Source organism: Electrona antarctica, assembly GCF_951216825.1.
Source record: "Electrona antarctica genome assembly, contig: scaffold_57, whole genome shotgun sequence".
Classification (NCBI taxonomy): domain Eukaryota; kingdom Metazoa; phylum Chordata; class Actinopteri; order Myctophiformes; family Myctophidae; genus Electrona; species Electrona antarctica.
Window position 1 is genome coordinate 7,501 of NW_027637144.1, and position 21,840 is coordinate 29,340.

At 47.0% G+C, this 21,840-nt stretch overlaps 1 protein-coding gene across 1 annotated transcript in view; it reads left to right on the top strand.

The window, feature by feature from the left end:
• The window catches only part of LOC306919122 (GTPase IMAP family member 8-like), a gene marked incomplete at both ends in the record, with an annotated part of 23,973 nt that extends 5,178 nt beyond the window's left edge, over nucleotides 1-18,795 (top strand). Inside the window, 5 exons of the mRNA XM_079531958.1 lie at nucleotides 6,754-6,950; nucleotides 12,761-12,800; nucleotides 15,459-15,656; nucleotides 17,585-17,785; nucleotides 18,470-18,795. Coding sequence (XP_079388084.1) covers nucleotides 6,754-6,950; nucleotides 12,761-12,800; nucleotides 15,459-15,656; nucleotides 17,585-17,785; nucleotides 18,470-18,795 — 962 coding nt within the window. The remainder of the gene's footprint in view (nucleotides 1-6,753; nucleotides 6,951-12,760; nucleotides 12,801-15,458; nucleotides 15,657-17,584; nucleotides 17,786-18,469) is intronic.
• Nucleotides 18,796-21,840: the final 3,045 nt, after the last annotated feature.

The following is a 21,840-nucleotide window of genomic DNA, read 5'->3' on the forward strand; positions in this document are numbered from 1 at the left end:
GAACCTCCCCCAGGAGGCCACACTAGAACCTCCCCCAGTAGGCCACACTAGAACCTCCCCCAGTAGGCCACACTAGAACCTCCCCCAGTAGGCCACACTAGAACCTCCCCCAGTAGGCCACACTAGAACCTCCCCCAGTAGGCCACACTAGAACCTCCCCCAGTAGGCCACACTAGAACCTCCCCCAGTAGGCCACACTAGAACCTCCCCCAGTAGGCCACACTAGAACCTCCCTCAGTAGGCCACACTAGAACCTCCCTCAGTAGGCCACACTAGAACCTCCCCCAGTAGGCCACACCTCCCTCAGTAGAACACACTAGAACCTCCCCCAGTAGGCCACACTAGAACCTCCCTCAGTAGGCCACACTAGAACCTCCCCCAGTAGGCCACACTAGAACCTCCCCCAGTAGGCCACACTAGAACCTCCCCCAGTAGAACACACTAGAACCTCCCCCAGTAGGCCACACTAGAACCTCCCCCAGTAGGCCACACTAGAACCTCCCCCAGGAGGCCACACTAGAACCTCCCCCAGTAGGCCACACTATAACCTCCCTCAGTAGGCCACACTAGAACCTCCCCCAGTAGAACACACTAGAACCTCCCCCAGTAGAACACACTAGAACCTCCCCCAGTAGGCCACACTAGAACCTCCCTCAGTAGGCCACACTAGAACCTCCCCCAGTAGGCCACACTAGAACCTCCCTCAGTAGGCCACACTAGAACCTCCCCCAGTAGGCCACACTAGAACCTCCCCCAGTAGGCCACACTAGAACCTCCCCCAGTAGAACACACTAGAACCTCCCCCAGTAGGCCACACTAGAACCTCCCCCAGTAGGCCACACTAGAACCTCCCCCAGTAGGCCACACTAGAACCTCCCCCAGTAGAACACACTAGAACCTCCCCCAGTAGAACACACTAGAACCTCCCCCAGTAGAACACACTAGAACCTCCCCCAGTAGAACACACTAGAACCTCCCTCAGTAGGCCACACTAGAACCTCCCTCAGTAGAACACACTAGAACCTCCCCCAGTAGAACACACTAGAACCTCCCCCAGGAGAACACACTAGAACCTCCCTCAGTAGGCCACACTAGAACCTCCCTCAGTAGGCCACACTAGAACCTCCCCCAGTAGAACACACTAGAACCTCCCCCAGTAGAACACACTAGAACCTCCCCCAGTAGGCCACACTAGAACCTCCCCCAGTAGAACACACTAGAACCTCCCTCAGTAGAACACACTAGAACCTCCCTCAGTAGGCCACACTAGAACCTCCCCCAGGAGGCCACACTAGAACCTCCCCCAGTAGGCCACACTATAACCTCCCCCAGTAGGCCACACTAGAACCTCCCTCAGTAGGCCACACTAGAACCTCCCCCAGTAGGCCACACTAGAACCTCCCTCAGTAGAACACACTAGAACCTCCCCCAGGAGGCCACACTAGAACCTCCCCCAGTAGGCCACACTAGAACCTCCCCCAGTAGGCCACACTAGAACCTCCCCCAGTAGGCCACACTAGAACCTCCCCCAGTAGAACACACTAGAACCTCCCTCAGTAGGCCACACTAGAACCTCCCCCAGGAGGCCACACTAGAACCTCCCCCAGTAGGCCACACTAGAACCTCCCCCAGTAGGCCACACTAGAACCTCCCCCAGTAGGCCACACTAGAACCTCCCCCAGTAGGCCACACTAGAACCTCCCCCAGGAGGCCACACTAGAACCTCCCCCAGTAGAACACACTAGAACCTCCCTCAGTAGGCCACACTAGAACCTCCCTCAGTAGGCCACACTAGAACCTCCCTCAGTAGGCCACACTAGAACCTCCCCCAGTAGGCCACACTAGAACCTCCCCCAGTAGAACACACTATAACCTCCCCCAGTAGGCCACACTAGAACCTCCCCCAGTAGAACACACTATAACCTCCCCCAGTAGAACACACTAGAACCTCCCCCAGTAGAACACACTAGAACCTCCCCCAGTAGAACACACTAGAACCTCCCTCAGTAGAACACACTAGAACCTCCCTCAGTAGGCCACACTAGAACCTCCCCCAGTAGAACACACTAGAACCTCCCTCAGTAGGCCACACTAGAACCTCCCCCAGTAGAACACACTATAACCTCCCCCAGTAGAACACACTAGAACCTCCCCCAGTAGAACACACTAGAACCTCCCCCAGTAGAACACACTAGAACCTCCCCCAGTAGAACACACTAGAACCTCCCCCAGTAGAACACACTAGAACCTCCCCCAGTAGAACACACTAGAACCTCCCTCAGTAGGCCACACTAGAACCTCCCTCAGTAGGCCACACTAGAACCTCCCCCAGTAGAACACACTAGAACCTCCCCCAGTAGGCCACACTAGAACCTCCCCCAGTAGAACACACTAGAACCTCCCTCAGTAGAACACACTAGAACCTCCCCCAGTAGGCCACACTAGAACCTCCCTCAGTAGGCCACACTAGAACCTCCCTCAGTAGAACACACTAGAACCTCCCCCAGTAGAACACACTAGAACCTCCCCCAGTAGAACACACTAGAACCTCCCCCAGTAGGCCACACTAGAACCTCCCTCAGTAGGCCACACTAGAACCTCCCTCAGTAGGCCACACTAGAACCTCCCTCAGTAGAACACACTAGAACCTCCCTCAGTAGAACACACTAGAACCTCCCCCAGTAGAACACACTAGAACCTCCCTCAGTAGAACACACTAGAACCTCCCCCAGTAGAACACACTAGAACCTCCCCCAGTAGAACACACTAGAACCTCCCCCAGTAGGCCACACTAGAACCTCCCTCAGTAGAACACACTAGAACCTCCCCCAGTAGGCCACACTAGAACCTCCCCCAGTAGGCCACACTAGAACCTCCCTCAGTAGAACACACTAGAACCTCCCCCAGTAGAACACACTAGAACCTCCCTCAGTAGAACACACTAGAACCTCCCCCAGTAGAACACACTAGAACCTCCCCCAGTAGAACACACTAGAACCTCCCTCAGTAGGCCACACTAGAACCTCCCTCAGTAGAACACACTAGAACCTCCCCCAGTAGAACACACTAGAACCTCCCTCAGTAGAACACACTAGAACCTCCCCCAGTAGAACACACTATAACCTCCCCCAGTAGGCCACACTAGAACCTCCCCCAGTAGAACACACTAGAACCTCCCCCAGTAGGCCACACTAGAACCTCCCTCAGTAGGCCACACTAGAACCTCCCCCAGGAGGCCACACTAGAACCTCCCTCAGTAGGCCACACTAGAACCTCCCCCAGTAGAACACACTAGAACCTCCCTCAGTAGGCCACACTAGAACCTCCCTCAGTAGGCCACACTAGAACCTCCCCCAGTAGGCCACACTAGAACCTCCCCCAGTAGAACACACTAGAACCTCCCCCAGTAGGCCACACTAGAACCTCCCTCAGTAGGCCACACTAGAACCTCCCTCAGTAGGCCACACTAGAACCTCCCCCAGTAGAACACACTAGAACCTCCCCCAGTAGAACACACTAGAACCTCCCCCAGTAGAACACACTAGAACCTCCCCCAGTAGGCCACACTAGAACCTCCCTCAGTAGAACACACTAGAACCTCCCCCAGTAGGCCACACTAGAACCTCCCTCAGTAGAACACACTAGAACCTCCCCCAGTAGGCCACACTAGAACCTCCCTCAGTAGAACACACTAGAACCTCCCTCAGTAGAACACACTAGAACCTCCCCCAGTAGAACACACTAGAACCTCCCTCAGTAGAACACACTAGAACCTCCCCCAGTAGAACACACTAGAACCTCCCCCAGTAGAACACACTAGAACCTCCCCCAGTAGAACACACTAGAACCTCCCTCAGTAGAACACACTAGAACCTCCCCCAGTAGAACACACTAGAACCTCCCCCAGTAGGCCACACTAGAACCTCCCTCAGTAGGCCACACTAGAACCTCCCCCAGTAGAACACACTAGAACCTCCCCCAGTAGAACACACTAGAACCTCCCCCAGTAGGCCACACTAGAACCTCCCCCAGTAGAACACACTAGAACCTCCCTCAGTAGAACACACTAGAACCTCCCTCAGTAGGCCACACTAGAACCTCCCCCAGTAGAACACACTAGAACCTCCCCCAGTAGAACACACTAGAACCTCCCTCAGTAGGCCACACTAGAACCTCCCCCAGTAGAACACACTAGAACCTCCCTCAGTAGAACACACTAGAACCTCCCTCAGTAGGCCACACTAGAACCTCCCCCAGTAGAACACACTAGAACCTCCCCCAGTAGAACACACTAGAACCTCCCTCAGTAGGCCACACTAGAACCTCCCCCAGTAGAACACACTAGAACCTCCCTCAGTAGAACACACTAGAACCTCCCTCAGTAGGCCACACTAGAACCTCCCCCAGTAGAACACACTAGAACCTCCCCCAGTAGAACACACTAGAACCTCCCCCAGTAGAACACACTAGAACCTCCCCCAGTAGGCCACACTAGAACCTCCCTCAGTAGGCCACACTAGAACCTCCCCCAGTAGAACACACTAGAACCTCCCCCAGTAGAACACACTAGAACCTCCCTCAGTAGGCCACACTAGAACCTCCCCCAGTAGAACACACTAGAACCTCCCCCAGTAGGCCACACTAGAACCTCCCTCAGTAGGCCACACTAGAACCTCCCCCAGGAGGCCACACTAGAACCTCCCTCAGTAGAACACACTAGAACCTCCCTCAGTAGGCCACACTAGAACCTCCCCCAGGAGGCCACACTAGAACCTCCCCCAGTAGAACACACTAGAACCTCCCCCAGTAGGCCACACTAGAACCTCCCCCAGTAGAACACACTAGAACCTCCCTCAGTAGAACACACTAGAACCTCCCTCAGTAGGCCACACTAGAACCTCCCTCAGTAGAACACACTAGAACCTCCCCCAGTAGGCCACACTAGAACCTCCCCCAGTAGGCCACACTATAACCTCCCCCAGTAGGCCACACTATAACCTCCCCCAGTAGGCCACACTATAACCTCCCTCAGTAGGCCACACTAGAACCTCCCCCAGTAGGCCACACTAGAACCTCCCCCAGTAGGCCACACTATAACCTCCCTCAGTAGGCCACACTAGAACCTCCCCCAGTAGGCCACACTAGAACCTCCCCCAGTAGGCCACACTATAACCTCCCCCAGTAGGCCACACTAGAACCTCCCCCAGTAGGCCACACTAGAACCTCCCTCAGTAGGCCACACTAGAACCTCCCTCAGTAGGCCACACTAGAACCTCCCCCAGTAGGCCACACTAGAACCTCCCCCAGTAGAACACACTAGAACCTCCCCCAGGAGGCCACACTAGAACCTCCCTCAGTAGGCCACACTAGAACCTCCCCCAGTAGGCCACACTAGAACCTCCCCCAGTAGAACACACTAGAACCTCCCCCAGTAGGCCACACTAGAACCTCCCTCAGTAGGCCACACTAGAACCTCCCTCAGTAGGCCACACTAGAACCTCCCCCAGTAGAACACACTAGAACCTCCCCCAGTAGAACACACTAGAACCTCCCCCAGTAGAACACACTAGAACCTCCCCCAGTAGGCCACACTAGAACCTCCCTCAGTAGGCCACACTAGAACCTCCCCCAGTAGAACACACTAGAACCTCCCTCAGTAGGCCACACTAGAACCTCCCCCAGTAGGCCACACTAGAACCTCCCCCAGTAGGCCACACTAGAACCTCCCTCAGTAGGCCACACTAGAACCTCCCCCAGTAGGCCACACTAGAACCTCCCTCAGTAGAACACACTAGAACCTCCCCCAGTAGGCCACACTAGAACCTCCCTCAGTAGGCCACACTAGAACCTCCCTCAGTAGGCCACACTAGAACCTCCCCCAGTAGAACACACTAGAACCTCCCCCAGTAGGCCACACTAGAACCTCCCTCAGTAGGCCACACTAGAACCTCCCTCAGTAGGCCACACTAGAACCTCCCCCAGTAGAACACACTAGAACCTCCCCCAGTAGAACACACTAGAACCTCCCTCAGTAGGCCACACTAGAACCTCCCCCAGTAGAACACACTAGAACCTCCCCCAGTAGGCCACACTAGAACCTCCCCCAGTAGGCCACACTAGAACCTCCCTCAGTAGGCCACACTAGAACCTCCCTCAGTAGGCCACACTAGAACCTCCCCCAGTAGGCCACACTAGAACCTCCCCCAGTAGAACACACTAGAACCTCCCTCAGTAGGCCACACCTCCCCCAGTAGAACACACTAGAACCTCCCTCAGTAGGCCACACTAGAACCTCCCTCAGTAGGCCACACTAGAACCTCCCCCAGTAGGCCACACTAGAACCTCCCTCAGTAGGCAACACCTCCCTCAGTAGGCCACACTAGAACCTCCCTCAGTAGGCCACAGAAGAACCTCCATTAGCACAGCCCAAAAGACTATTGCTTCACTCTTGCTTTTAGTTGAATTTTAAAACATCTGTTTTTTTTCCCCCATGTACTCACTTTTCTGCCTGATTCCCTGCCTTTTTTCTCCAGTGTTGTTTTATGTTCTGCGATATTATGTTATTTTATGTTATTGCTTTTTCCTTCTTTTTTTGCTCTGTATCACATTGTCCTGGTGTAGCGCCACCGTAAGGTATTTAGCTACGGCTTTGCAGAGACCTGTGCACCGAGGAGAACTTCTTCTAGTTTTAAACTCTATTTAATAATAGTTTATTCATTCATACGGATACATTTCTCTTGTTTTGTTTGCCAGATCCTTCCTTCGTGCACCCTTACGTGTTCTGTGACGGCTGTAAGGGAGATGTTGTGGGGACCAGGTATAAGTGTACAGTGTGTCCTGACTATGACCTGTGCTCTGCCTGTCAGTCCACTGGGCTTCATCAGGAACACCGTCTGAGGTCCATCCAGTGCTCACAGGTCCCTCTGAGGTCCATCCAGAGCTCACCCCAGGTCAGAATATAATCATTTCTGTTGGCAATAACCTCATATGTCCCCATCTAGAGTTAAAGATGTATAAAGGTCCATTTGGTTACCAACACTCCATTTAGCTGGGGACCACCTGGAACCCCCTCAAGGACCACTGGTTGAAAACCACTGCTTTACAACACTTATTCATTTTCTTTACACTCCATTTACTTGACCTCTTGGAAATCACTCGAGTAATACTGTACGCTGTGTCTCAATAGATAATACAGAAAACTGATTAGACATACAGTAACATGGTAAAACTAAAGTCCTACTAGTCGGGTCACTTGGTCGCCAAGCGGACATTTGGTGAGATAGAATGAAACTTTCATGTTAAGCAGATATACATCATGTTCACTACTTCATAGCATCCTCAATCTACATACGCAGATCTACAATTATAATGACATCTCATCTCTCTGTTTGTTGTCTATAAGAAGGCAGAGACATAATGACACCTCATCTCTCTGTTTGTTGTCTTTAAGAAGGCAGAGACATAATGACACCTCATCTCTCTGTTTGTTGTCTTTAAGAAGGCAGAGACATAATGACACCTCATCTCTCTGTTTGTTGTCTTTAAGAAGGCAGAGACATAATGACACCTCATCTCTCTGTTTGTTGTCTTTAAGAAGGCAGAGACATAATGACACCATCTCTCTGTTTGTTGTCTATTAGAAGGCAGAGACATAATGACACCTCATCTCTCTGTTTGTTGTCTTTAAGAAGGCAGAGACATAATGACACCTCATCTCTCTGTTTGTTGTCTATAAGAAGGCAGAGACATAATGACACCTCATCTCTCTGTTTGTTGTCTTTAAGAAGGCAGAGACATAATGACATCTCATCTCTCTGTTTGTTGTCTATAAGAAGGCAGAGACATAATGACACCTCATCTCTCTGTTTGTTGTCTTTAAGAAGGCAGAGACATAATGACACCTCATCTCTCTGTTTGTTGTCTTTAAGAAGGCAGAGACATAATGACACCTCATCTCTCTGTTTGTTGTCTTTAAGAAGGCAGAGACATAATGACACCTCATCTCTCTGTTTGTTGTCTTTAAGAAGGCAGAGACATAATGACACCTCATCTCTCTGTTTGTTGTCTATAAGAAGGCAGAGACATAATGACACCTCATCTCTCTGTTTGTTGTCTTTAAGAAGGCAGAGACATAATGACACCTCATCTCTCTGTTTGTTGTCTTTAAGAAGGCAGAGACATAATGACACCTCATCTCTCTGTTTGTTGTCTATAAGAAGGCAGAGACATAATGACACCTCATCTCTCTGTTTGTTGTCTTTAAGAAGGCAGAGACATAATGACACCTCATCTCTCTGTTTGTTGTCTTTAAGAAGGCAGAGACATAATGACACCTCATCTCTCTGTTTGTTGTCTATAAGAAGGCAGAGACATAATGACACCACATCTCTCTGTTTGTTGTCTTTAAGAAGGCAGAGACATAATGACACCTCATCTCTCTGTTTGTTGTCTTTAAGAAGGCAGAGACATAATGACACCTCATCTCTCTGTTTGTTGTCTATAAGAAGGCAGAGACATAATGACACCACATCTCTCTGTTTGTTGTCTTTAAGAAGGCAGAGACATAATGACACCTCATCTCTCTGTTTGTTGTCTATAAGAAGGCAGAGACATAATGACACCTCATCTCTCTGTTTGTTGTCTTTAAGAAGGCAGAGACATAATGACACCATCTCTCTGTTTGTTGTCTATTAGAAGGCAGAGACATAATGACACCTCATCTCTCTGTTTGTTGTCTTTAAGAAGGCAGAGACATAATGACACCATCTCTCTGTTTGTTGTCTATTAGAAGGCAGAGACATAATGACACCTCATCTCTCTGTTTGTTGTCTTTAAGAAGGCAGAGACATAATGACACCTCATCTCTCTGTTTGTTGTCTATAAGAAGGCAGAGACATAATGACACCTCATCTCTCTGTTTGTTGTCTTTAAGAAGGCAGAGACATAATGACACCATCTCTCTGTTTGTTGTCTATTAGAAGGCAGAGACATAATGACACCTCATCTCTCTGTTTGTTGTCTTTAAGAAGGCAGAGACATAATGACACCTCATCTCTCTGTTTGTTGTCTATAAGAAGGCAGAGACATAATGACACCTCATCTCTCTGTTTGTTGTCTTTAAGAAGGCAGAGACATAATGACATCTCATCTCTCTGTTTGTTGTCTTTAAGAAGGCAGAGACATAATGACACCTCATCTCTCTGTTTGTTGTCTTTAAGAAGGCAGAGACATAATGACACCTCATCTCTCTGTTTGTTGTCTATAAGAAGGCAGAGACATAATGACACCTCATCTCTCTGTTTGTTGTCTTTAAGAAGGCAGAGACATAATGACATCTCATCTCTCTGTTTGTTGTCTATAAGAAGGCAGAGACATAATGACACCTCATCTCTCTGTTTGTTGTCTTTAAGAAGGCAGAGACATAATGACACCTCATCTCTCTGTTTGTTGTCTATAAGAAGGCAGAGACATAATGACACCTCATCTCTCTGTTTGTTGTCTTTAAGAAGGCAGAGACATAATGACACCTCATCTCTCTGTTTGTTGTCTTTAAGAAGGCAGAGACATAATGACACCTCATCTCTCTGTTTGTTGTCTTTAAGAAGGCAGAGACATAATGACACCTCATCTCTCTGTTTGTTGTCTTTAAGAAGGCAGAGACATAATGACACCTCATCTCTCTGTTTGTTGTCTATTAGAAGGCAGAGACATAATGACACCTCATCTCTCTGTTTGTTGTCTTTAAGAAGGCAGAGACATAATGACATCTCATCTCTCTGTTTGTTGTCTTTAAGAAGGCAGAGACATAATGACACCTCATCTCTCTGTTTGTTGTCTTTAAGAAGGCAGAGACATAATGACACCTCATCTCTCTGTTTGTTGTCTTTAAGAAGGCAGAGACATAATGACACCTCATCTCTCTGTTTGTTGTCTTTAAGAAGGCAGAGACATAATGACATCTCATCTCTCTGTTTGTTGTCTTTAAGAAGGCAGAGACATAATGACACCTCATCTCTCTGTTTGTTGTCTTTAAGAAGGCAGAGACATAATGACACCTCATCTCTCTGTTTGTTGTCTTTAAGAAGGCAGAGACATAATGACACCTCATCTCTCTGTTTGTTGTCTATAAGAAGGCAGAGACATAATGACACCACATCTCTCTGTTTGTTGTCTTTAAGAAGGCAGAGACATAATGACACCTCATCTCTCTGTTTGTTGTCTTTAAGAAGGCAGAGACATAATGACACCATCTCTCTGTTTGTTGTCTATTAGAAGGCAGAGACATAATGACACCTCATCTCTCTGTTTGTTGTCTTTAAGAAGGCAGAGACATAATGACACCTCATCTCTCTGTTTGTTGTCTATAAGAAGGCAGAGACATAATGACACCTCATCTCTCTGTTTGTTGTCTTTAAGAAGGCAGAGACATAATGACACCTCATCTCTCTGTTTGTTGTCTTTAAGAAGGCAGAGACATAATGACACCACATCTCTCTGTTTGTTGTCTATAAGAAGGCAGAGACATAATGACACCTCATCTCTCTGTTTGTTGTCTTTAAGAAGGCAGAGACATAATGACACCATCTCTCTGTTTGTTGTCTTTAAGAAGGCAGAGACATAATGACACCATCTCTCTGTTTGTTGTCTATAAGAAGGCAGAGACATAATGACACCTCATCTCTCTGTTTGTTGTCTATAAGAAGGCAGAGACATAATGACACCTCATCTCTCTGTTTGTTGTCTATTAGAAGGCAGAGACATAATGACACCTCATCTCTCTGTTTGTTGTCTTTAAGAAGGCAGAGACATAATGACACCTCATCTCTCTGTTTGTTGTCTTTAAGAAGGCAGAGACATAATGACACCACATCTCTCTGTTTGTTGTCTTTAAGAAGGCAGAGACATAATGACACCTCATCTCTCTGTTTGTTGTCTATAAGAAGGCAGAGACATAATGACACCTCATCTCTCTGTTTGTTGTCTTTAAGAAGGCAGAGACATAATGACACCTCATCTCTCTGTTTGTTGTCTTTAAGAAGGCAGAGACATAATGACACCTCATCTCTCTGTTTGTTGTCTTTAAGAAGGCAGAGACATAATGACACCTCATCTCTCTGTTTGTTGTCTTTAAGAAGGCAGAGACATAATGACACCTCATCTCTCTGTTTGTTGTCTTTAAGAAGGCAGAGACATAATGCCACCTCATCTCTCTGTTTGTTGTCTTTAAGAAGGCAGAGACATAATGACACCTCATCTCTCTGTTTGTTGTCTATAAGAAGGCAGAGACATAATGACACCATCTCTCTGTTTGTTGTCTATAAGAAGGCAGAGACATAATGACACCTCATCTCTCTGTGTGTTGTCTTTAAGAAGGCAGAGACATAATGACATCTCATCTCTCTGTTTGTTGTCTTTAAGAAGGCAGAGACATAATGACACCTCATCTCTCTGTTTGTTGTCTTTAAGAAGGCAGAGACATAATGACACCTCATCTCTCTGTTTGTTGTCTTTAAGAAGGCAGAGACATAATGACACCACATCTCTCTGTTTGTTGTCTATAAGAAGGCAGAGACATAATGACACCACATCTCTCTGTTTGTTGTCTTTAAGAAGGCAGAGACATAATGACACCTCATCTCTCTGTTTGTTGTCTTTAAGAAGGCAGAGACATAATGACACCTCATCTCTCTGTTTGTTGTCTTTAAGAAGGCAGAGACATAATGACACCTCATCTCTCTGTTTGTTGTCTATAAGAAGGCAGAGACATAATGACACCTCATCTCTCTGTTTGTTGTCTATAAGAAGGCAGAGACATAATGACACCTCATCTCTCTGTTTGTTGTCTTTAAGAAGGCAGAGACATAATGACACCATCTCTCTGTTTGTTGTCTATAAGAAGGCAGAGACATAATGACACCTCATCTCTCTGTTTGTTGTCTATTAGAAGGCAGAGACATAATGACACCTCATCTCTCTGTTTGTTGTCTTTAAGAAGGCAGAGACATAATGACACCTCATCTCTCTGTTTGTTGTCTTTAAGAAGGCAGAGACATAATGACACCACATCTCTCTGTTTGTTGTCTTTAAGAAGGCAGAGACATAATGACACCTCATCTCTCTGTTTGTTGTCTATAAGAAGGCAGAGACATAATGACACCTCATCTCTCTGTTTGTTGTCTTTAAGAAGGCAGAGACATAATGACACCTCATCTCTCTGTTTGTTGTCTTTAAGAAGGCAGAGACATAATGACACCTCATCTCTCTGTTTGTTGTCTTTAAGAAGGCAGAGACATAATGACATCTCATCTCTCTGTTTGTTGTCTTTAAGAAGGCAGAGACATAATGACACCTCATCTCTCTGTTTGTTGTCTTTAAGAAGGCAGAGACATAATGACACCTCATCTCTCTGTTTGTTGTCTTTAAGAAGGCAGAGACATAATGACACCTCATCTCTCTGTTTGTTGTCTTTAAGAAGGCAGAGACATAATGACACCTCATCTCTCTGTTTGTTGTCTTTAAGAAGGCAGAGACATAATGACACCTCATCTCTCTGTTTGTTGTCTATAAGAAGGCAGAGACATAATGACACCTCATCTCTCTGTTTGTTGTCTATAAGAAGGCAGAGACATAATGACACCTCATCTCTCTGTTTGTTGTCTTTAAGAAGGCAGAGACATAATGACATCTCATCTCTCTGTTTGTTGTCTTTAAGAAGGCAGAGACATAATGACACCTCATCTCTCTGTTTGTTGTCTTTAAGAAGGCAGAGATGTCTGCAAGATCACAGATTGGAAGTGAAGGTATGTATCTTGCCACGTCATTAGGACACTAGAAGCTGAAAAAATAAAGCAAGCTAAAATGATTTCAAAGCTGCTTTTCTTTCAGAAAGTGGGCGTGCCCAAGCCAGCTGTCAGTCAAGTGGCCTGGACTGGCCTTGAGACGAGACAGAAAATAGGCAGCCTGAGCAGGCGCGCATTTTAAAGTGTAAAATGTAAAATAGCAGCTGTAGAGGAGAAATAAGTCTATATTTAATTACATCATAACCTATTTATGGATAAATAAATAATATCATCTTGCTTGTAAATAACCAAACGAGACGACTGACCGGTCTCAATCCTCCCTCGTCTACCCCGGCTCATGTGCTCATCTTGGGGGGAAAACAGCCTCCACTCCGCTGTCCTCTCCCCCACGACCCAAACCCTCAGAGCGCAGCTAAAGCACCGAAATCGATTTTTTTAAATAACGACTGTGTATGTAATGTTACTGTTGTTTTAGCAAGAGCATACTATATTTATGGAGACAAAATACAATTGTATATATCCAGCACGTCGTGGAAGCAAGTAAAACAGTTTGTGTTTCCGTGTCGGGTCCGGCCGGGCCTTCAGCCCCAAGGGAAGGGAGACCCTATCGCGGCTTTCATTACTCAATTAATAAATAACCATAAGCCATAAGCTGACGCCAAGACTTCTTCACTAAAACCTTTCCACAAGCCAGGCAGGGGGTTGTGCACTGATCAGTGGGCTCAGGGTAAGAGGTGGGTAATCGCGGGTTGCTCAGACTGTCACAATGTGAATTGAAACCCATTTATTCCTGATATAAAGGTTATTATTTAATTTATAAAAGTATGTCGTTGCCCGGCGCACGCACGCACGCACGCACGCACGCACGCACGCACGCACGCACGCACGCACGCACGCACGCACGCACCGTGCACGCACGCACGCACGCACGCACGCACGCACGCACTCACACGACATGCAGGTGATAGACCGACAGAGCGCGCTGCTCATCCTCTCCCCTCTTCCCGGGGACAGTTGGGGGGAAAAAGGCAGGGGGTCCGACACGAAAAAACAACCGGTTTTAACTATATTGTTTAGTTCTTTGTCTATCTATCTAGATCTGCTAATTTAAAATCCGGGTGACTGTAGGGCACTTCTCCCCAGATACTGTGCCAGTCCACTGGGAGAGAACTGGGTCACAAGTGACAGAACACAACCAGTTTTCACCGCTTCGACAACTTGTTGCTCATATCAACTTTTATTTATTTCCATAATAAATATGCTGTTTCTTACCAAATCATAATACAATATTACATATACAGCCTCTATTTAAAAATAATATATAATTTAATTTGGCTTTGTGCGGTCTGCTGTGATCGGAGCTTTTCTGCTGTGGTCAAATGAGCTACGCCCCGCCTCCTCAGACCACACTGCGCTCTGATTGGCTAGAAAAAAGCTAATATTCACGAGAAAAAAGCACAGCTAAATAAAAAAGCTATTAATTCCAAGCTACTAAAACGCTGCTATGCATATAGATAACATGGGAGCACGAAGCAAGAAGCTGCTTCTAGCTTCCTTGGTGTGAACACGGCTTTAACAGAAGACACTAGCTGGCAGTCAAAGAGTTACATTTAAAGGAGAGATTTTCTTACTGTAATGATTACAATCATTATGATTAAGGCAAGGCGTAATCTGATCTTATTATATCGAACAGCCAGTGGTAGAGGTCATTAAGAAAGACAGATATGTAGGGAAAAACAAAAAACGAAAAAACATTTAGCCTAAAACCCAGGTGATGCGCCCAGAATTCTATCACAAAAGTGTTTTTGTTTGTTTCTGTTTGATATACAGTAGGTGAAACAAGCTGCCATTAGTTAATTTTGCTCAATCTTTTGTGATCGCATAGCCTGGCAGGATGATCGCTCTGTGAATCAAACTTCATTAGCATAATATTAGCTTTTGTCCATCCATCCATCCATCTTGTGACTGAACTTCCCACCCGTCGAAGAAAACTAATTTTGCCCGCTTGTATTCACAACCTTATTCTTTCAGTCGTGACCCACACTTCATGACCATAGGTGAGAGTAGGAACACTTCATGACCATAGGTGAGAGTAGGAACACTTCATGACCATATATAGAGTAGGAACACTTCATGACCATAGGTGAGAGTAGGAACACTTCATGACCATAGGTGAGAGTAGGAACACTTCATGACCATAGGTGAGAGTAGGAACACTTCATGACCATATAAGGTGAGAGTAGGAACGAAGATTGCTCGGTAGACAGAGAGCTTTGCCTTCTGGCTCAACTCTCTTTTTGTCACAACAGAGCGGTACTGCAATACCGCCCCTGCCGCTCCGATTCTCCGGCTGATCTCCTTCTCCGTCCTCCCCTCACTCGTGAACAATCCACCGGTGTCCTGAGAACCATGGCCTCAGATTTGGAGACGCTGATCCTCATCCCAGCCGCCGTACACTCTGCTGCGAACCGGTCCAGTGAGAGCTGAAGGTCTTGGACCGATGGTGCCATCAGGACCACATCATCTGCAAAAAGCAGTGATGTAAACCTTAGCTCACCGAGCCGAATACCCTCTCCGCCACGACTTCGCCTCGAGATCCTGTCCATGAAAATCACAAACTGTGTTTTAATTTAATTTCAACACTTTTATTTCTTCCAGCTCAATCGGACGGAGCAGCCTCGTCTGTCCTACCAGGTGGAGCAGCCTCGTCTGTCCTACCAGGTGGAGCATCCTCGTCTGTCCTACCAGGTGGAGCAGCCTCGTCTGTCCTACCAGGTGGAGCATCCTCGTCTGTCCTACCAGGTGGAGCATCCTCGTCTGTCCTACCAGGTGGAGCATCCTCATCTGTCCCAGCAGGTGAGAGCTGTTCAAACTGAGCCACTGCCATCCCTGCTGTGGTTTCCAGAAGGTTGTACAGTATGTGTAGTCATATGTGGCTGTCAGGTCCAGTAGAACTACCCAGACGGTGTCAGGTCCAGTAGAACTACCCAGACGGTGTCAGGTCCAGTAGAACTACCCAGACGGTGTCAGCTCCAGTAGAACTACCCAGCTTTCTCTTTGGACTGGAAGCTTTCTTCCACGTCTTTCGTGAGCAGTATTAACTGATCCACTGTTGACCTGCCCTGCTGGAAACCAGCCTGTTCCCTCTGAAGGTGTGGCTCCACCACTAGAAACCATCCTGTTCCCTCTGAAGGCGTGGCTCCACCACTAGAAACCATCCTGTTCCCTCTGAAGGTGTGGCTCCACCACTAGAAACCATCCTGTTCCCTCTGAAGGTGTGGCTCCACCACTAGAAACCATCCTGTTCCCTCTGAAGGTGTGGCTCCACCACTAGAAACCATCCTGTTCCCTCTGAAGGCGTGGCTCCACCACTAGAAACCATCCTGTTCCCTCTGAACGTGTGGCTCCACCACTAGAAACCATCCTGTTCCCTCTGAAGGTCTGGCTCCACCACTAGAAACCATCCTGTTCCCTCTGAAGGCGTGGCTCCACCACTAGAAACCATCCTGTTCCCTCTGAAGGTGTGGCTCCACCACTAGAAACCATCCTGTTCCCTCTGAAGGTCTGGCTCCACCACTAGAAACCATCCTGTTCCCTCTGAAGGTGTGGCTCCACCACTAGAAACCATCCTGTTCCCTCTGAAGGTGTGGCTCCACCAATAGAAACCATCCTGTTCCCTCTGAAGGTGTGGCTCCACCACTAGAAACCATCCTGTTCCCTCTGAAGGTGTGGCTCCACCACTAGAAACCATCCTGTTCCCTCTGGTGTGGCTCCACCACTAGAAACCATCCTGTTCCCTCTGAAGGCGTGGCTCCACCACTAGAAACCATCCTGTTCCCTCTGAAGGTGTGGCTCCACCACTAGAAACCATCCTGTTCCCTCTGAAGGCATGGCTCCACCACTAGAAACCATCCTGTTCCCTCTGAAGGTGTGGCTCCACCACTAAAAACCATCCTGTTCCCTCTGAAGGTGTGGCTCCACCACTAAAAACCATCCTGTTCCCTCTGAAGGCGTGGCTCCACCACTAGAAACCATCCTGTTCCCTCTGAAGGTGTGGCTCCACCACTAAAAACCATCCTGTTCCCTCTGAAGGTGTGGCTCCACCACTAAAAACCATCCTGTTCCCTCTGAAGGTGTGGCTCCACCACTAAAAACCATCCTGTTCCCTCTGAAGGTGTGGCTCCACCACTAAAAACCATCCTGTTCCCTCTGAAGGTGTGGCTCCACCACTAAAAACCATTCTGTTCCCTCTGAAGGCGTGGCTCCACCACTAGAAACCATCCTTTTCCCTCTGAAGGTGTGGCTCCACCACTAGAAACCATCCTGTTCCCTCTGAAGGTGTGGCTCCACCACTAGAAACCATCCTGTTCCCTCTGAAGGTGTGGCTCCACCACTAGAAACCATCCTGTTCCCTCTGAAGGTCTGGCTCCACCACTAGAAACCATCCTGTTCCCTCTGAAGGTGTGGCTCCACCACTAGAAACCATCCTGTTCCCTCTGAAGGTGTGGCTCCACCACTAGAAACCATCCTGTTCCCTCTGAAGGTGTGGCTCCACCACTAGAAACCATCCTGTTCCCTGTGAAGGTGTGGCTCCACCACTAGAAACCATCCTGTTCCCTGTGAAGGTGTGGCTCCACCACTAGCTCTATGCGGTTTTGGATTATCCTCTCCAGGATGTTAAATGTGACGCAGAGCAGCGAGTTGGGTCTTTAGGACTTAGGATCTTCTGCAGTTTGGTTTGGTTTAATTGACTTAACAGCGTAACATTTTTCTTCTAACTTTAGAGAGCGACCAAGTCGAGAAGCTGACGGCTCTACTGAAGGAGAGAGAGAGAGAACTGCAGAGCTCCATCACAGCGATGGCCGACAGTAAGAGCGAACAGAAAAGGTTGGCCCAGGACCAGAAGGACCATGCAGCTCAAATGAAAGGAATGAAGAGTGAACTGGAGAAGATCCAACAGAGACAGATGGAGGCAGACGAGAAACGTGAGTGAATTATTGCTGTACAGCCTCAGACTGTTGAGTTTATATGAACACATGGAGATTACTGTACAGTGAAGTAATTGTGTGTTAGTCTGCTGTAGTTACATTATGTGAAAGGATGCATCGTCACATTATTTAGTTTGCGGAGCTAAACCAAAATCCTATAGTTAAAAGGCATTGACTTACATTGTATGATGAATCCGCTCTCAAAGTCCCTCTTTTAGCTTATAAGCGAATGCAATACAACATTTGTTATATTGGCAGAATCAGCTTTCTTTGTGTTCATTTATGTGCTAAAACAGTGACTTTGAGAGATTTTTTTACCGTGACCGTGAAGTAGATCAGGAGACTATTTTTGGGGATATATCTGTCTCAGTTACAGTAACAGAGCCAGATATCTGTCTCAGTTACAGTAACAGAACCAGATATCTGTCTCAGTTACAGTAACAGAGCCAGATATCTGTCTCAGTTACAGTAACAGAGCCAGATATCTGTCTCAGTTACAGTAACAGAACCAGATATCTGTCTCAGTTACAGTAACAGAGCCAGATATCTCACCAGTATTACATCATTACATGGTAACCATACAACCCAAACCTCTAGCACAGTAGAATTGTGCTGTAATATATTATCTTGGTCATTTTATAATCACGCCACTAATCATAAAATGAATCCTCCTTCTTCAAGGTGCTTCTGCCTCTCCGCAACATCCGACCCAGATCATCCCAGGAGCAGAGAACAGGCTGAAGACCGTGAGGAAGGAGTTCATCCAAAGAATCTCAGGCCCCAACTTGAAAAGACTTCTGGACGAACTTCTGGATAAAGACATCATCACTGATGAAGAATTGGACACCGTCATGGCGGAAAGTATCACACAAGACAAAGCACGCCAGGTTATTGACATGGTGCGTAAAAAGGGAAACAAGGCCAGTTCATTCATGATTGAAGTGATCGATCAGCTGGATCATAACCTTTGTGATGTGCTGCAGCTGAAACCACCGCCTACCGATTAGCCAGACATGCTAACCCTACGTCTTAGCCTACATGCTAACCCTACGTCTTAGCCACATGCTAACTCTACGGTTTAGCCTAACATGCTAACCGTGTGTAAATAGTGATGTTTCCAGAGCTTTCCTTATGCAACTAGTTTCAGGGAGATGAGGAGAGAGCAGAGAAGTGTCAAGAGTCCATGAATATAGATAGACACATACATAAGCCTGTAAGAACACAGGAATGGGAGTTAAAGAACAACTCAAAAGCATTTGAATTTTATAAAACATGAAGATATTGTAAAATCTACACTATGTAACCTTAATGTCCTATCTGGGATTTGAACCTGGGTATCATGAACACGTGCTTTGTTTTTCTCATTTTATTTAATTTTTTACCACTGAAGTAGTAGGGTCACAGACTAAGGTTCTGTGACCATCCTCTGGGAAGGATGTTTTGATGATTGATTTGACCTCTATGGACCCTTTATAAAAGATTTAGCCCCCTCTTTTGCTAGAGGGCCAAATTCAAAATGGCGTCCGGCACCATAGCCAAAAATGAACTTTTGATCTAGATGACCTAGAATCATGTATGAAGCCACTTTTCCATACAAGTCAACCATGAGGATTCCAAATATGACACCATTTTTATCATAATACTTTGTTTTAGCCCCGAAATTCAAGATGGCCGCCATCCAGTAGAGTGAAAACAACAATCTATTTGGGGGTTGTAATTTTTACAGACACAAAACACGTGTGTCAGATAGCATTCTGTGTCACTGGTTTCTGAATCATCAGATTCAGATGACTCCACCCTCCTCCTCTGTGCATCATCCTCATCGTCCTCCTCACTCTCAATGTCCTCGTCCTCTTCAACTGGTGCAGGTAGGTGTGTTGGGAGAGCAGGCCGCATGTGGCAGACAGGACGACAGCGACCACCCACCAACTCCCAATCTGTCCGAGTGGTGAGGGGTGGTGCTTCAGTGTGGGGTGGAGCACTAGATACGCCAAGTAGTTGGTGTGGAGGCAGTGTTGGCGTAGGCTATCTGCATCTGGAGGGAGACTGATTCATTATTTTTCCTTCATTGTCTTCTACTTGGCAGCACAGGCGTCTTGTCTCCATAGATTACCTATCCCGTATATGCAAAGAACTATTGTTCTACCTCCTTCTCAAGGTCAAGGCCATCTCCACATAGAGCTCTTTGCCACCCTGTCATACACTGATGATTTTCCTTTGCCATAGAAGCCTGAGTTGGCATCACAGCCTGAACAGTGAAGAGGATGGTTTCAGCTTCAGACTGCTCAATGCTGTAGTCTTCCATCGGTTGTTGTGTTGACAAGTTGATGCAACGTGGGCCAACAGCATAGAGTTGACAATCGCTGCATTCACATTCTCAGCCAGGTCTGTGAGCTAGTTGCATATTCATTTTTGCAACCACTCATTGTTACTGACACTACACAGTAGTGTTTTGAATGCCTTGGCAGAGGGGAAGGTGTCATTCAATATAATGTACGTGTGTACCTTACCCTGTACACGCAGGTCTCGCTCATCGTCTTTAGTTGAGTATGCTGCATCGTATGGGTCATTCACACAGATGATACGGTGAGCATCACAATGGCGGGCAAGGATGATGGATTACACCTTGTGGACATAGTCCAACCACTTGTATGGTTTGCCTTGCCTCGATCTTCCGCTGATGGAGTTGCCATCCTCCAGATCATGCCCATTCGGGCCACTTTCCGTGTGCTTCTTCTTGGCTTCTTTTCGTCTGGCAAGAGTGTTGTGTTCCACTCTTATGCGGGCCACATTGTTAATAATTCTGGAGTGCACCAGCAGCTGCTTTTCATTTTAAAGGATGGAGAGCCAGCCCGACTTAATTTTGCTGCCCTTGTTCATTGTACATTAAATCCACCATGTTGGAATAGTGGTTACCTGTGATGAACTGAGTGAAGTTAAGGAAGGCAACCTGTTCAGCAGGAAGAGCTGTCAGCATCATCCCAGAAGTCAGGCAGCCACCTCCAATACTTATTGTTGTCGTATGCTACCATCCATGGCTGCATAGCATGCAGAGCTGACATACTCTTCTCAGTTGCAGATATGGACTGCATGCACATTCTGCATTAGCTGTCATGGACAGGAAGTCCCTCCAGTAGTCTGCTATCTCACTGACCTCTAACACTGACCGCTGCCAGGAAAAGCGGCTGCTGGGGGAATTATGACACTCAACTACCGCTCGCTTCCGTGGCAGTGCGATGGTCTAACATGTGTTGTGTCGTGCTTGCGATTACGGTTAGGGTAAGGGTTTGGGGTAGAGTGTTGGACTGATGCCGCATTTATCCACATATATGCACATATATGAACCTGAATATGGGATAATATATGCAGCATAGGCTATATTCTGCATATACTTGCCATATGTTTGTATAATATGTTAATACATTTAAAATAAAACCATGACACCATTAGCCTTTTCATGTCGCGCACCCCCTAGAAGGCGCTCGCGCACTACAAGGGTGCACGCACCACTGGGGGAACCACTGGGGTAGAGTGTCGTCGGACTGATGCTGCCGAGAAACACTACCTCCTGCTGTGGGTGTTCCGCGGTTAAAATGGCCAGTCTACAAGCTCACAACGTGTCAATGTAGAAAAGGGGTTTAGCGGTGACGAAAATGGAGCCCAGTGTATGGAAAGGAAGTGTCTATTTGTGTCTATTTGTACGTCTCTAAATGTTTTGATGAATTGAACATGGTGGACCCTCTTGTAAACAAGTGTAATGCTTAATTGGGTCGTCCACTCACAGTTAACAGCCTTTGTATTGAGTTTGTGCTTGAAATGTACTGTAATTCTGCAAACTGTTAATAAATATTTCAATCAATCAATCAAAACACGATGTCATGGTACTTGTCTGGGTTATCTGCCTTGATCAGAGGTCTTATGATAAAAATGGTGTCAGATTTGGAATCCTCATGGGTGACTTGTATTGAAAAGTGTCTTCATACATGATTCTAGGTCATCTAGATCAAAAGTTCATTTTTGGCTATGGTGCCGGACGCCATTTTGAATTTGGC